This window comes from Mustela lutreola, chromosome 17, assembly GCF_030435805.1.
Source record: "Mustela lutreola isolate mMusLut2 chromosome 17, mMusLut2.pri, whole genome shotgun sequence".
NCBI classification, from domain to species: Eukaryota; Metazoa; Chordata; class Mammalia; order Carnivora; family Mustelidae; genus Mustela; species Mustela lutreola.
Window position 1 is genome coordinate 932,967 of NC_081306.1, and position 15,719 is coordinate 948,685.

Below are 15,719 nucleotides of genomic sequence, written 5' to 3' on the forward strand. Positions count from 1 at the left end.
AGCGTCGGCCGTACTGCCAGCCCGTCTTGAGGAAATGGGCTTCAGTAGGTGCTTTCTGCTTGATGTTATCTCGCCTGCGTCAAATGAACAGTATGAAACCGACTGTGCTGGGGCGCCTGGCTGGCTCAGTTAGTGGAGTGTGTGCGACTTTTGACCTTGGGGGTGTGAGTTTGAGACCCACGCTGGGTGTAGAGATTAGTTAAAAATAAAATTACTTAAAAATTTTTAAAAATAAAATAAATAAAAGGAAAAGAAACTGCTGGTGCTGGCATGGCAAAGAGACAGCTGGCCATCCCCAAGGTCAGTGCTCAGGGTGAAGGTCGCCTCAGATAGATTTAACCCAAGAGATGCCAGCTCTCTTTGGGATGGCTTGATTGTTCCACTTACCTAACAGTTCCAGTGTTCCATGGAAGCGGACTCAAACATATCATCTCATGGGGGAGTGACAAATGAGACTCTCAACTGGGAGGTTCTGGCGAATCTGTGCATCTAAGATGCTCTCAGCAGCCTGGATGGCTCAGGTCTTTTGTGTCCTTTGTCAGGTACAATGATTTCAGTTATGCCTTAGTTTTCTAAGTGTTCATCTGAAAACAATGAGGATTTTCTCTTGCTCCACTCAAGAGAGGAAACAAGACTGTGTGTCCAGCCATCTCTCGTCTTCATCACTGCTCATCCCCTGGCCCGAGCGACCATCCGCTTGTGCCTAGACTTTGTGGCAGTCCCCTAAATAGTCCCTCTGCTTCTAAGTTTGTCTCTGCTATAGTCTGCTCTCCACACCGTAGCCAGAGAGATCCTTTAAAAATATAGACCAGATCATTTTATTCTCTTGCTCAAAACCCTCCAGCTTCTGTTCTGAAGGGAGCTAACTGATTTCTAACCTGCCACCAACTTATTATTTAATTTCATACATTAAGTTAAATCTATTATTTAATTTGGGCCTCCACTTTCAACTCCCCAACCTCTCTTTCTTGGACAATACAGCTTTTTGCTCCGAAGAGTCTAGACCCTGGAAAGCAAAAGCCTCTTCATTGTCTTTAGCAGCAAGAGGAGCCTCAAGCAGTCACTCATCAGTAAATATTTGCTGACTACATATTTGTCTACTAGGCTCCACGCACTGTTCTAGGTACTGGGGATACAGCAGTGAATAGCGACGACAAATAATAAAGCTGTCCTGGCAGAGTTTATATTGTAATAGGGAAGATGGACAATAACCCAGGTGGATAAGTAAATTGGATAGTGTAAGTAGAAGCCCACAAGTGCTAAGGAGCAAAATTAAAAGGAGTTGATGCAGGAATGAGCCATGAGGCTTTCTTGGGAAAGCCAAGCAAAAGAATGGCAAGTACAAAGGCCCTGAGGCAGAGGTATGATGGAATGAGCAAAGAGCCACGACAGCAGTGTAGTTGAAAAGGAGTGAGCAAGAGGGGGACTGAGTTTCAGAGAGACAGTGAGATGACTGATAGGTTAAGGCTTTCTGGGCTACAGTGAGAACTCTGGCTCGTATTTTGAGTGAAATGGAGCAGCACTGAAGGGTTTTGAGCAAGAGAATAAAATGATCTGGTCTATATTTTTAAAGGATCTCTCTGGCTACGGTGTGGAGAGCAGACTATAGCAGAGACAAGCTTAGAAGCAGAGGGACCATTTAGGGGACTGCCACAAAGTCTAGGCACAAGCGGATGGTCGCTCGGGCCAGGGGATGAGCAGTGATGAAGACGAGAGATGGCTGGACACACAGTCTTGTTTCCTCTCTTGAGTGGAGCAAGAGAAAATCCTCATTGTTTTCAGATGAACACTTAGAAAAATACAGAAACTGGAGGACGCAGAGGGGACGGGCCAGAGAAGGGCGCAGACATACAGAGAGATGGATGCCGTGAGACGGAACCGTGAGGTCTATGAACGAGGCGTGGTGATGGCTTGGAGGGCTAAGGCCTTAGTTCCAGTGCGGCCATGCTGAGCCCTTTCCCTTGTGGTGCTTAAATGAATTCAAGGTTGCATTACGTAAGGGCGTGGCAGCGGGGAGCCTCTGAGCTTGCTTGGGGACCAGGGGGCTCCCGGCTGATGTAGATGGCAGCGGGAAAAGCAAGCCGGGGCGTCCCCCGTACCCCACGGCCCCCAGCCCACCAGCCCCGACTGCCTACGAACCCAGGACAAACCAGGGCAAAGTTCTCTTTTCAGATCCACCCCGAGGACTTGCTGCTGCAAAGCAGCTGGTTGCCATCCACAGCAGCCTGCTAGCCGCGGCTCCCCACCCACCACTTCCTCCTGGGTAAGTGATATAGGCCACTTTGGTCAGGATGGTTCTCTTTCCCCTGCTTCCCACCTGCCAGGAAGTTAGAGGGAGAAGCGACCCGGCGAAGGAGACTGGGCCGAGGGGGGGGTGTCACAAAGTCCCCGAGGGCCCCAGAGTGGGTGGGGCTGGGAGGCCACCCCCCTATTCCGTGGCTCTTGTGATCTCATGGCTAGGGGTACCAGGGCATTCTAAAGTTCTAGAAACTCTACTTGGGATTTTCTGAGGGAGGGCTGAGCTGCATGCACCACAGGCAGGGGTGTTCTGCCAGATGGCTCTCTTGAGTACTCACGGGCAGGCCATGGAGCTGATGGAAAGCAAACAAATACATTTGTCTGAAGGGTATCACGAAGCCCTTAGAAAAACCCAAATACCACCAGGTCTTCCAGGTGGCTGCAAGAGAGCCCTTTCTCCACCTCTTCAACAAAGGCTGAAGAAGGTTGTCCTTCGGCGCCGACCTCAGCCCAACTTTCCACATACTCCAAATTTCTCAGCAAAGAGAACTCGGCCGAGCTGGGGTGAAACGTCCAGCCTGTGGGAACCAGCTACTGCCAAGGGAACAGGGTCCTAAACACAAACCAGCCTCTGGCCACCTCACCCCCAACCTTGGAAGTTCTTCGTTACCTGGGGCCAGCTCAAATCTCACTCCACAACTTTCTTTAGCTTCATGCCCTGCTTTCCTCCCCACAGTCTCCACCAGCCTTTGCCTGGACCGTGCATTCCCCTCGCCGCGAACCGAAACCGTCCCAGCCCGGAGGCCTCCGGCCAACTTCTTTGTGCCATCCTTTAGGATACCTTGGGTTAGAAGCGTTGTCCTAGGGGCCTGGGGAGCGCAGTCAGGTAAGTTCCGACTCTCGGTTTCAGCCCCGGTCATGACCTTGGAGTCATGGTCTTGGGATGGTGACCTGGGGGTGGTGAGATGGAGCCCAGCGTCAGGCTCCGCACTCGGCAGGGAGTCTGCTCGGGAACCTGTCTCTCCCCCTCCCTCTGCCCCTCCTTTCTCTCTCTCAAGTAAATAAATAAATAAATAAATAAGTGAAAATCTTTTGAAAACAATAGTAACAAAATTTCAGATTTGAAAGGACTCTCAAATATCACCTAATTCAACTTTGGCCTACTGCACTCAAGTCCCTGATGTCATGCTTCCTAGTAAATCTTCAACCAGGTTCTCCTGCCAGCCCTCCAGAGTCAGGATGCTCACGACTTCCCAAGGAGGTCCACTGCGTCTCCGTCGGCTCTGCTCATAGGAAAATGCTTTCTTGTATTACATGTGAGCTTGCCTCTCTGTGACTTCCATGCTTTAGACCTGGTTCTCTCCAGCTGAAACGCCCGCGACAAATTCGTTCTCTTTCCCATCTGGAAGCCTCTTCAGAAGTGTGGATGCAGCTTATCAGTCTATCTTCCAGGCTGAACAAGTATATCTAATATTCCCCTTAAGACAAAGTCTCAAGTCCTCTGACCATCCCAGGAGGAACACCTGTTAAAGCGATCCTCCTAAAATCGGGTGCCTTGAAATAAATGCAACGAAGATACTCAAGGAAATACTTTTTTTTTTTTTTAAGATTTTATTTATTTGACAGACAGAGACCACAACTAGGCAGAGAGGCAGGCAGAGAGAGAGGGGGAAGTGTAAAGTTTTTTTCCGGCGAGATAAACACCACACCAGGCAAAGCGGGTGCAAGGCAAGATTTATTAAAAACGCTCTCCGGCGAAGTTTCTGGGCTCAGGAGAAGGGGAGCCGGGAAAGCTGTGCCGGGAGGAGGTGGGCACCCTCGGGCGAGGTCCCGCGACTCTGGAAAGCAGAGTGGGGGAAGTCGCGCCCAAGGCAGGGAGGAGGGGGCTTTTAGGGGGTCTCGGGGAGAGCTCAGGGGTCTTTGGGCAAGTTTCCCTTATTCGGATATCCCGCTGCTCATCGGGATCCCATTGGTCCACAGGAGCCCGGGGCGGGGGTCTCAGGGTCCTGCTTGGGCCTTTGTTCTCCGGTCGGAGCTCAGTCTTGTGGCAGGAACTTTCTGCCCCTTCCTGCCAGCCCAACAGGAAGCAGGCTCCCCGCTGAGCAGAGAGCCCGATTCGGGGCTTGATCCCAGGACCCTGAGATCATGACCTGAGCCGAAGGCAGCAGCTTTAACCCACTGAGCCACCCAGGCGCCCCTCAAGGAAATACTTTAATTAAAAAAGGGAAAAATAGGGACATGTGTGTGGCTCAGTCCGTTAAGCATCTGCCTTCGGCTCAAGTTATTATCCCAGGATCCTGGGATCGAGCCCCGCAGAGGGCTCCCTGCTCAGTGGAGAGCCTGCTTCTCCCTCTCCTGCCTGCTACTCTCCCTGCTTGTTCTATCTCTCTCTGTGTAGAGTAAATAAATAAAATCTTTTTTTTAAAAGGTTTTATTTATTTTGACACAGAGAGACACAGAGAGAGGGAACACAGCAAGGGAGAGGGAGAAGCAGGCTCCCTGCTGAGCAGAGCGCCCAACGCAGGGCTGGAACCCAGGACCCTGGGATCATGACCTGAGCCAAAGGCAGACGCCCAACAACTGAGGCCCAAATAAAATCTTTTAAAAAATATAAAAGGAAAAAATAAATTGAATATCTAACAATAATAAGAAGTTGGTTATATCAGTTAAGTAAACCCGTTTTATGAAATACTACTCAGCCTTTAGCAAAATATGGTAGATTGACATGTACTGGCACAGAAAGATTGTCATGCGGATGTGAGGAGGAGAAAAGCGAATTACTGGTGTGTGTCACATCTTTTTTATATTATTATTAAGATTTTATTTATTTGAGAGCACAGAGGTGAGCTCCAAATATCAAGGCATCAATCTCTCACCTTATCACATTCTTTCCACATATTCATTCAACAAAGTTCCCTACGGCCTTCTCTGCACCAGAGCCCAAGCTGGGCATTGAGCTCCTGGAATCCAGTGAGGTGTGGTCCTAGGTATGAGGACCTCACAGATGTCAGAGAAAATCTAGTGTGATAATTGCTAAAACAAGGAAATTTCAGGGTTATAGGGTCACAGGGGAGGGATTTCCTGAAGTCTTAAAGATAATGGGCTTTGTTGGGCATGAAGCATTGTTGAGTAATTAACAGTGACTGGTGCAAAGGCCCTGAGGCAGAGAGAACTGTGCTGTGTTCTGTCCATCCCATATCCTACTCTACCCTAGTCCAAGTCACCACCATCCTCTGCCACAGCATTCCTTTCCTGTCTGTTCTTGATATAGCAGCCAGAGTGATCTTTCAAAACCACAAATACAACCATGCCACCTCCCTGCTTAAAACCAATCCTGTGACTTCCCCTTTCTCTTAGGAAAAAAAATTACAAAATTCCTTCACATGGCCCATTGGATCTTTTTTAAAAAATATTTTACTTATTTATTTGAGAGAACGAATACATGAGAGAGAGAGAGAGAGAGAGAGAGAGAAAGGGTGTAGACAAGCAGCAGGGGAGGCAGAGGAGAAGAAGCAGGTTCTCTGCTGAGCCCAATGGAGGGCTCGATCCTAGGACTCTGGGATCATGACCTGAGCTGAAGGCAGATGTCTTTACTGACTGAGCCACCCAGGCATCCCAACCTTGGGGGATCAGATCTTCCATCTAATCCATCAGGAAATCTGTTGGTTCCAGAATTCCCCAAATATGAGCACTTATCATTATCTCCGACGCAACCACGTCACCATGGTCTCTCCCCTGGGTTTTTGCCAACCCAGTCCACTCTCACCCCAGCCAGAGTGACCATGTAACCCTTCTGGTCTCAACCATCCCATGGCTCCCGTCTTACCCAGAGCCAAAGCTGAAGGCCCTACCATTGTCCAGGGGCCCTGCACACCCGGCCTTTCTTTGCCACTGTGATGTCACCTCCTCCTCCCTCACCCCGTTGTCACCAGCCACACTGGCCTCCACCCAACTCACGAGGCTTGCTCATCTTGGGGCCTTTGCCATGGGTGCTTTTCTGCCAAGAATGCTGTTTTGCCAGGTTATGCCATGAGTCCTTCCTCAGCACCTTCCAAATCACCTTCTCACTCTTTATCTCCCTCTCTGAACCTTCCATTCTCTGAGCTCTGCCATCACTCTGAGTCTTTCTCTGTCCTGCGTCTCTCTTGTTATTAGCAGTAACTCAGTATGGCTTCTCACATTTACCCCAAAGGCAAAGATGAAACTTCCTGCCCCATAAGGTGATGAAAGATGGTTAATAGTGTGAGGGGCCGTGAACATGGGTGTCAGTTCTGAAGTTTCCCAAGGTACAGCCTATTGCTGGCAGCCCCACAGAGCAAGCCCAGGGGAGGTGGGATTGGGAGCTGAGGCTGTGCCTGGTCTGGGTCTGGCTCAGGGTCGGGGGCCGGCGATGGGAACACTGACCAGGATGTTGGGCCAGGGTGGTGGGAGCTGAGACCAATGGGGAATATTTTGACCTCTGGGGTTTTACTGCAGAGTAAAGTCAGATTACATCAGTCCTACAAAGACCTGTAAGGTGCTATGTCCTGTGCCATCTTCACCAATCTTGTGACGCACCTGTATGACCTCATTCCCTCAGCTCTCTCCACTCAATGTGTACCAGTCATCCTGGCTGCCTTGTTGCTCCTAGAATGCCCCAGGTATATTCCTGCCTCAGGGCCTTTGCACTTGCCATTCTCTGCCTGAAACACTCTTTCCCAGATATCTGCATGCCATTCTTCCCTTTATTCAGATCTTTACTTCAAAGTCACATCCACATACCGGATTTCCTTTCCTCCCTCTCTTCAGACTTCATCACTCCCTCCTCGATATCTGTTCCCAACTAATCATTGATCTTACGCATTGCGATCTCTTTCCGTTAGTATGTCAGCTCCATGAGGACAGGGACTTCTGCCTGGAATTCACTGTGACAGCTTCAGTATCTAGTGCACCAAAGTTTTCAATAAATAGGGGGCACCTGGGTGGTTCAGTCCATAAAATGTCCAACTCCTGGTTTCAGCTCAGGTCATGATCTCAGGGTCATGTGATCAAACCCCACCTCAGGCTCCACATTCAGCACAGAGTCTGCTTCAGATTCTTTCTCCCTCCTCCTCTGCCCCTCCCTGCCTGTGCTCTCTGTCAAATACATAAAATCTTTTTAAAAAAAGTTTTCAATAAGTATTTATGAATGATCCCAGCGGGGGTGTTGACATCTATTAATGATGGATTATTTTCACCCATTATGTCATTTCTTACTAGAAATACTAGGAATGATCCCGTTTTTGTTTTAAAAAGTTAAGAAGTATAAGCAAGAAGACAGCACACAGCCCCACTTGACCTGGAGGGGTGACAGGGCGCCCCCTGGAGTTCAGTGCGAGGTAGTGGCTCCCCTCACACCTTGAAGGAAAATGTCTAAAATTCACTCTACTAAGTGTTGCGAACACCTTCTCTCTGAGAGGAGGGATTTCGAGTTATTTAACTTTATTCCTTTTTACTAAGCTACATTTTGTGATTTTTCTCCAATGACAGCATAATGATTGTGTAATAAGTTTTTTGGCTTAGTCTACAGAGTATGCAACTCTTTGATTTCAGGATTGTAAGTTCGAGCCCCACCTTGAGTGCAGAGATTACTTAAAAATAAAGACTTTAGAAAAATTAAAAAATAGAAATAAAATAAAATGTTTTTTAAGTGCACTAAACAAAAAAAAGAAAAGAAAATGTTTACTAAACTAATTGAAGTATTTTCAGTATACTAGAAAAACACTGAGTGTATAGTTTACCACAATTTAAAAACTCTTTAAAGTGTGCTGAACCTGGGGCACCTGATTGGCTCAGTCAATAGAGCATACAGCTCCTGACCTTGGGGTTGTGAGTTTGAGCTCCACGTTGGGTGTTGAGATGACTTAAAAATAAAATCTTAGGGGCACCTGGGTGACTCAGTGGGTTAAAGCCTCTGCTTTCAGCTCTGGTCATGATCCCAGGTTCCTGGGATCGAGCCCAACATCTGGCTCTCTGTTCAGCAGGAAGCCTGCTTCCCTCTCTCTCTGCTTGCCTCTCTGCCTACTTATGATCTCTGTCTGTCAAATAAATAAAATCTTTTAAAAAATAAAATAAAATCTTAAAAAATAAAAACATAAAGTGTACTGAACCTTAAAGGGTAGTGTTATAACTGGAAACTATCATAATGCGAAAAAACTAACAAGCATTAGCCCCATTGCTTTTGTTGTATGTGAAAACCAAATGAAAGGCTCCATTCAAACCGTCTTATTCTTTAAAACCTCTCTCCTTCGTCTGCTTTCCCACCTCCAGGTCTGTACTCTTGCAATCTCTGACCCGTAAGTTTTAACCCAAGCCATAAACGTGGTTCACTGGCTCTCTCAGTGAAAAACAAGAACAAGATAAAAGGAATGCTTTCAGATGTTCATGACACAGTCACAAGGATCAACCTCGAGAGGCACAAGCGTCTGCTGTCTGCTCAGGTCATGATCCCGGGGTCCTGGGACTGAGCCCGGAACTGGGCTCCCTGCTAGCAGGGAGTCTGCTTCTCCCTTTCCCTCTGCAGCTCCCCCTGCTTGTGCTCTCTTGCTTGCTCTCTCTTCCTCTCTGTCAAATAAATAAATAAAATCTTGAAAAAAAAATCCAAACTGTCATAAATGCCAAGAGGAGAAAGTTCAAAGAACAAAGAGAGCATATTAACAGGGGCACCTGATCTAATCACATTCTGACCCAGGTGAGGTGACTACACATGTAAGCAGACTGTTCTCATTTTACCCTTAGTAATAAGATCGGTCACAGGTACAATGTACTGAACACTTTATTTTTTTTTTTAAGATTTTATTTATTTGACAGAGAGAGATCACAAGTAGGCAGAGAGGCAGGCAGAGAGGGGGGGAAGCAGGCTCCCCGCCAAGCAGAGAGCCCGATGTGGGGCTCCATCCCAGGACCCTGAGATCATGACCTGAGCCGAAGGCAGAGGCTTTAACCCACTGAACCACCCAGGTGCCCCCTATACTGAACATTTTACAAAGAAGGTTTCATAGTGGAGATTTTCATATGATCCTTATACCAGATCCTAAGCAGAGATGACCCTCATTTTACAGAAGGGGAAACTAAGATGTACAAAGGTTGTATCTCTTCTTTAAGGGCAGACAGCTCACTGACAGCTAATCCAACGTTCAGAAAAAATCCAGAGGTCTCTTGCTTCCATATATCTTGTTTTTTCATTATTTCGTTTACCTTTTAGTATTTTTAATTCTGAAATATAGCATCTTTTCCTTTTTTTTGTTTTTTTGTTTTGTTTTGTTTTTTTTTGTTTTTTTTTTATTTTTTATTTTATTTTTTAAAGATTTTATTTATTTATTTGTCAGAGAGAGAGCGAGCGAGAGCAAGCACAGGCAGACAGAGTGGCAGGCAGAGTCAGAGGGAGAAGCAGGCTCCCCGCAGATGTGGGACTCGATCCCAGGACGCTGGGATCATGACCCGAGCCGAAGGCAGCTGCTCAACCAACTGAGCCACCCAGGCGTCCCGCATCTTTTCCTTTTTTAAAAAATGTTGACATGCACTTTACAAAAAGAGCATGGGAAAAATAGATGTGCATGGTTTAAAGAACATCATGCAACTACACCCCAGACAAAAAACAGAAAACAGAACCCTAGGCCCCCTTCCCCAGAGATAATCCCTATGCTAAATTTTGTTAATCATCCACACTCTTACTCTTTTTTTTTTAATTTTTAATTTTTTAACATATAATGTAGTATTAGCCCCAGGGGTACAGGTCTGTGAATCGCCAGGTTTACACACTTCACAGCACTCACCATAGCACATACCTTCCATAATCCAACCACCCTCTCCCTACCCACCCCCACCCCGGCAACCCTCAGTTTGTTTTGTGAGATTAAGAGTCTCTTATGGTTTGTCTCCCTCCCGATCCCAACTCTCTTACTCTTAAAAACGTTTTTTTTTTTTTAAATCATTTTGCATCTCTTATCAATATATTATTGCTTTGCCTGGTGTTAAACTTTGTATAAATGGCATCTTAGTTTATGGATTCTTCTGCAACGGGCTTCTTGCTCCCAACATTTTATCTTTGAGATTATCCTTATTGATGATGTCTAGACCTATCATTCATTTTCACAGATAAACAATGTCCCATTGGGTAGTTATACAATGATTTGTTTATATTTATATATTTATATTTATATTTTATATTTTACATTTATAATGCATTTCCTGTTAACAGACACACTGAAGACCACTGTTCTGGTCTTCCAGTCTTCTTTTTCTTTAGGAAGACAAAGGGACTTGTTTTTATTTTTTTTTTTTAAATTCCAAGATGTTATAAGTTTTGTGAATTTACTACTACTACATCCACACTAACAGTGGTGTACAATACTAGGTTCTGTCATTTATGTTAAGCTTACCAACGGCCAGGAACCATGTTAGGAGCTTCACACATATTTTAAAATTTTAATTCTCATAAACACTCCATCTGGTGTCTATCATTATCTTCAGGTGAAAGGACTATTTTATAGGTACTGAAAGTGGGGTTCCTAAAGGTTAGACAATTCGCCCAAGGTCATTAGGAGAGCCTAGACTGCAACTCAGTCTAATTTTAATGTTTGAGTTTCTTCCAGTTTACTCCATGCCTTCACACTGTACTGGAGAATAATAAAAGCTAAATGTAATGACTTACGAGAAGAGCTATAAGTATCTCCTATATTTTTACATTTTTTAAAAGATTTTATTTATTTATTTGACAGAGAGAAAGATCACAAGTAGGCAGTGAGGCAGGCAGAGAGAGAGGAGGAAGCAGGCTCCCTGCTGAGCAGAGAGCCCGATGCAGGGCTCGATCCCAGGACCCTGAGATCATGACTTGAGCCGAAAGCAGAGTCTTAACCCACTGAGCCAACCAGGCGCCCCATTTTTACATTTTTAATTGTGGTAAAATACACATAACATAAAATTTACCGTCTTACCTCTTTTAAGTGTATAGTTCAGTAGTGTTCATTCCTCACATTGTTGTGTAATCAATCTCCAGAGCTCCTACATTCTTGCACGTGTCTCCTGAGGCACCTTTGCAGGAGTTTCTCTAGGGCATGTTTTATGGCTAGAACTGACGGGGGGTGGGTTTGCACATGTCTGATTTAATCAGTTAAAGCCAAGCTCTTTTACAAAATGGTTGTACCAATTTATAGTCTCATAGGCAGGTTGTTGTTGTTTTAAGTATGTAATACACTTAAATAGCAGGGAGCCTGCATCTCCCTCTGCCTGCTGCTCCCCTTGCTTGTGCTCATTAGCTCTCTCTCTGACAAATATATAAGTAAAATCTTTTTTTAAAAATTCAAAAAAAAAAAAGGGCACCTGTGTGACTCAGTGGGTTAAAGCCTCTGCCTTCAGCTCAGGTCATGATCCCAGGATCCTGGGATCGAGCCCTGCATCGGGCTCTCTGCTCAGCAGGGAACCTGCTTCCTCCTCTCTCTCTGTCTGCCTCTCGGCCTACTTGTGATCTCTGTCTGTTAAATAAATAAAATCTTTAAAAAAATTTTTTTCAAAAAAATTTAAGGTCCAAATGTTAAAGGAACAAGAAGATAATTCAGTGAAGAATCTCCCATCCAAAACCACCTCATTCCCTCCCCAGAGGCAATCAATTCACCAGTTTCTGGTGATTCTCCTCCCAGAAATATGCCACTGCATACATTTCCCCCTTTTACAACAAATAATAGTATCCTATAAATACTGCTCAGAAGTTTGCTTGTTTCTCTTAACAAACATCATAGACGATATAACCTGGTGGTCTTTGGAACAGATTTGCTTGGATTCATATCCAGCTCCATTCTAAACTGGCTATGACCTTGAGTGGGTCATTTAATCTCTCGGTGCATTATATTCCTTATCTGTAAAACATGGAAAGAATCCTAACTCAAAGGTTTTTGTAAGAACTAAGTTAGTTAATATACTAAAGCATTTAGAAAGATACCTCTTAGAATTGTAACTATTATCAATATAATTATATCAATGTTTTCTCATTCTGTTTTAGAGTTGCTTGGGTAGTCTATTATATAAATGTACCACGATTTATTTTAATCACAATTGATAAACATTTAAGTTCTTTCCAGTATGTTAATATTACAAGCAGCACAGAAATAACAAAACAAAATAAAAGAACTCTATCATTTCCCACTCACAGCCCCTGAGTACATCTGGAGGATAAAGTCCTAGAACTGGAACTGCTGAGTCAAAGGTGTTATATAAAGTTGTGTTCTTAATAGACATTGGCAAATTGCTCTCAATGGACACATTACAGATTATCATATATACTAACTTAAAGATCTCTAGCCACTTTAGAACAGAACAAGATAAGCCACTTTGTTGCCCAGAAGTCAACTGATGCCCGAGAGGGAAAGTGACTCAGAGTTAGTGGTGGACTTAAGAGTCTTAGAGGACTTTAAGATCTTATTCGTTAAGCGTCATTTCGACCCCCCAGTGCGGGGCTGGCACTCAGACCCCGAGGTCAAGAGGCCCATGTTCTTCGGACTGAACCTGCCAGGCGCCCCTGAGACTCGGAATTCTCTGAAGCCCATTTTAACATTTCATTATTTTGTGGCTAGTGCTTGCTTGCTTCAGGGTAGTAGCTTCCTATCGAATTTCTCATTATTCTTTCCGAATTTTTCCCTGGGCTGTTTTCCTGTCCCGGGCTGGTCCCGAGCGCTGTCTGTCCAGTGACCCCCGGACCACTGCGACCTGCGTGAGCTCTGCCAAGGGACCGATCTGCCCCAGCTTCGGAATCGCGGCCCCTGGGCAACGGTCTCCAGGGGAGCAAAGTCCCGCCGGCCGCGGCCCGGAGAGCGTTTAACCGGCCGCGGGCAGCGAGCCGCGGCGCCGGCGGGGAGGGTCACCGGGACCTCCCGCTGTAACTGCCCTGCGGACGGGAGGAAGCCCGCCTCTCGGGGGCGGAGTCCTCATTGGGCGGCGCGGCTGTCAATCACCGGGACTATAAGCAGCGGAGCCGGCGGCCCCGCCCTCGGGACGGCGAGGAGCGCGCGGCGCGGCGGGAGTGCGGCGGCGCGGGCCGGGCGGGCGCGGCGGGGACGTCTGCGGTCGGCGGTGGCCGGCGCGGGGAGCAGGGCCGCGCTCCGCTGCGCTCCGTGTCCCCCCGCACCGGCAGGCGCCATGGCGGAGGCCGCGGGCACCGGCGCCGGCGGAGAGGCGGCGGCCGCGGCCGGCGCGGGCCCCGCGGGCTTGTCCCCGGGCCGGGGCTTCGCGAGCTACCGGCCCTTCGAGCCCCAGGCGCTGGGCCTGAGCCCGAGCTGGCGGCTGACGGGCTTCTCCGGCATGAAGGGCTGAGGCTGCAAGGTCCCCCAGGAGACGCTGCTCAAGCTCCTGGCGGGACTGACGCGGCCCGACGTGCGGCCGGCGCGGGGCCCGGGCCTGGGGGGGGCCCGGGAAGAGCCGGCGCAGGAGGGAGGCCTGGCGGCCGGGGCCGAGCCCAGCGCCCCGTCTCCGGCCCTGGGCATTGGGATGGACTCGTGCGTCGTCCCGCTGAGGCACGGGGGCCTGTCGCTGGTGCAGACCACGGACTTCTTTTACCCCCTGGTGGAGGATCCCTACATGATGGGGCGCATAGCCTGTGCCAACGTGCTGAGCGACCTGTACGCCATGGGCATCACCGAGTGTGACAACATGCTGATGCTGCTCAGCGTCAGCCAGAGCATGACGGACGAGGAGCGGGAGAAGATCACGCCGCTGCTGATCCGGGGCTTCCGCGACGCCGCCGAGGAAGGAGGCACCGCCGTGACCGGGGGGCAGACGGTGGTAAACCCTTGGGTTATCGTCGGGGGGGTTGCCACTGTGGTGTGCCAGCCCAGCGAGCTCATCATGCCCGACAGCGCGGTCGTGGGGGACGTGCTCGTGCTGACCAAACCCTTAGGAACCCAGGTCGCGGTCAACGCCCACCAGTGGCTGGACAGCCCCGAGCGATGGAGTAAAGTCAGTATGGTGGTCTCCAGGGAGGAGGTGGAGCTGGCCTACCAGGAGGCCATGTTCAGCATGGCGACGCTGAACAGGACGGCCGCCGCCTTGATGCACACGTTTAACGCGCACGCGGCCACCGATGTCACCGGCTTCGGCATCCTGGGACACTCTCAGAACCTGGCCAAGCAACAGAGAAACGAGGTGTCGTTTGTGATTCATAATCTGCCCATTATTGCCAAGATGGCAGCCATCAGCAAGGCCAGCGGGCGCTTCGGGCTCCTTCAGGGGACCTCGGCGGAAACCTCCGGGGGATTGCTGATTTGTCTGCCAAGAGAACAGGCAGCTCGCTTTTGCTCCGAAATCAAATCTTCCAAGTACGGAGAGGGCCACCAGGCATGGATCGTCGGGATTGTGGAGAAGGGAAACCGGACAGCCCGGATCATTGACAAGCCTCGAGTTATTGAGGTCCTACCTCGGGGGGCTACTGCTACTGCTCTGGCTCCTGACAATTCCAGTGCCGCCTCTGAGCCGAGTTCATGAGATGGAATAGCACAAGCTGTTTGGACCTTAGAGCCTTTGTACACAATCATGAACAATTCTCAGAACTTTATTTTAAGAAGAAATTTCCAAAGAAGGCCTCCTGCACAGTAGTTCCAGTGGCCCTTTCGAGGTCATTTGAATCCGCCCATCATAAGCTGCACATTCCAAGGCCAGAAGTAACATTTTGGACTTCAGGGGGGAGGTTTGTTCATCTCATATGTGGAAGAAAAGCAGAAAAACCTCTGTTAGTTCTTTCCAAGAGCAAGATAAAGCTATTCTGGTTTGAGGGATTTTTTTTTTTTTTCTTTCTTGGCACTGGGTTGATTCATGCCTGCACAGGGAGTGAGGTTATTTGTTAGAATTACATACACACCAAAAAAAAAAAAAAAAAAGTAAATTGCAAAATTATTTAGATCAGAAGCAAATAAGTTTGGACCAATACTGTTGATAAATCTAAATTGTTAAGAGAGATCTTACATTGCATTGTCAAATTCTTCATTAGATTTTTCTGAAGTACTGGCTCTTTCCTGCTTTGGACAAGAATTGAGCAGCTTGTCCAATGACTGGGAAAGGAGGACCTGCGACCATCTCATTTGGTCTCTGTTAATGACGTCTCTCTCTCTAAACCCCTTTAAGGACTGGGAGAGGCAGAACAAGCCCCAGAGCCCAAACCTTGGTGGTCATTAAGATATTCAATCTTGTGTTGAAAATTCCTGGTGATTTAATCAATAAAGTAATTTTTAGCGAAATAAATAAAAAGGACTTTGTGGAAAAATTCTTGTGGCTAATATTTGGATTCTTGGAATTCTGACTCTTTTACAGTCTTACAAAATGAACCAATTGATATATTTAGAGTCTGGCAAGTGGCGAGCGCAAATGTTTTCCCAGATTCTGGACACAGGATTTAACACCTAGATTTAGGTTTGCACCCCTCTCCCTGTGTTGATAGCAAAGGACTCAAAACGGGCATAAAACCCAAGGGCTAGCAGATG

At 47.6% G+C, this 15,719-nt stretch overlaps 1 protein-coding gene and 1 long non-coding RNA gene across 2 annotated transcripts; both read left to right on the top strand.

The window, feature by feature from the left end:
- Positions 1–2,025: 2,025 nt before the first annotated feature.
- LOC131819922 (uncharacterized) lies at positions 2,026–3,816 on the top strand. Its single transcript, XR_009349381.1, has 3 exons — positions 2,026–2,263; positions 2,975–3,124; positions 3,358–3,816. It is a non-coding gene; the product is annotated as an uncharacterized LOC131819922 (long non-coding RNA).
- A 9,448-nt stretch (positions 3,817–13,264) lies between these two features.
- SEPHS2 (selenophosphate synthetase 2) lies at positions 13,265–15,504 on the top strand. The gene has a single exon (XM_059154932.1). It carries the CDS (start codon positions 13,387–13,389, stop codon positions 14,725–14,727), a length of 1,341 nt encoding a protein of 446 aa, XP_059010915.1. The 5' UTR covers positions 13,265–13,386; the 3' UTR covers positions 14,728–15,504.
- Positions 15,505–15,719: the final 215 nt, after the last annotated feature.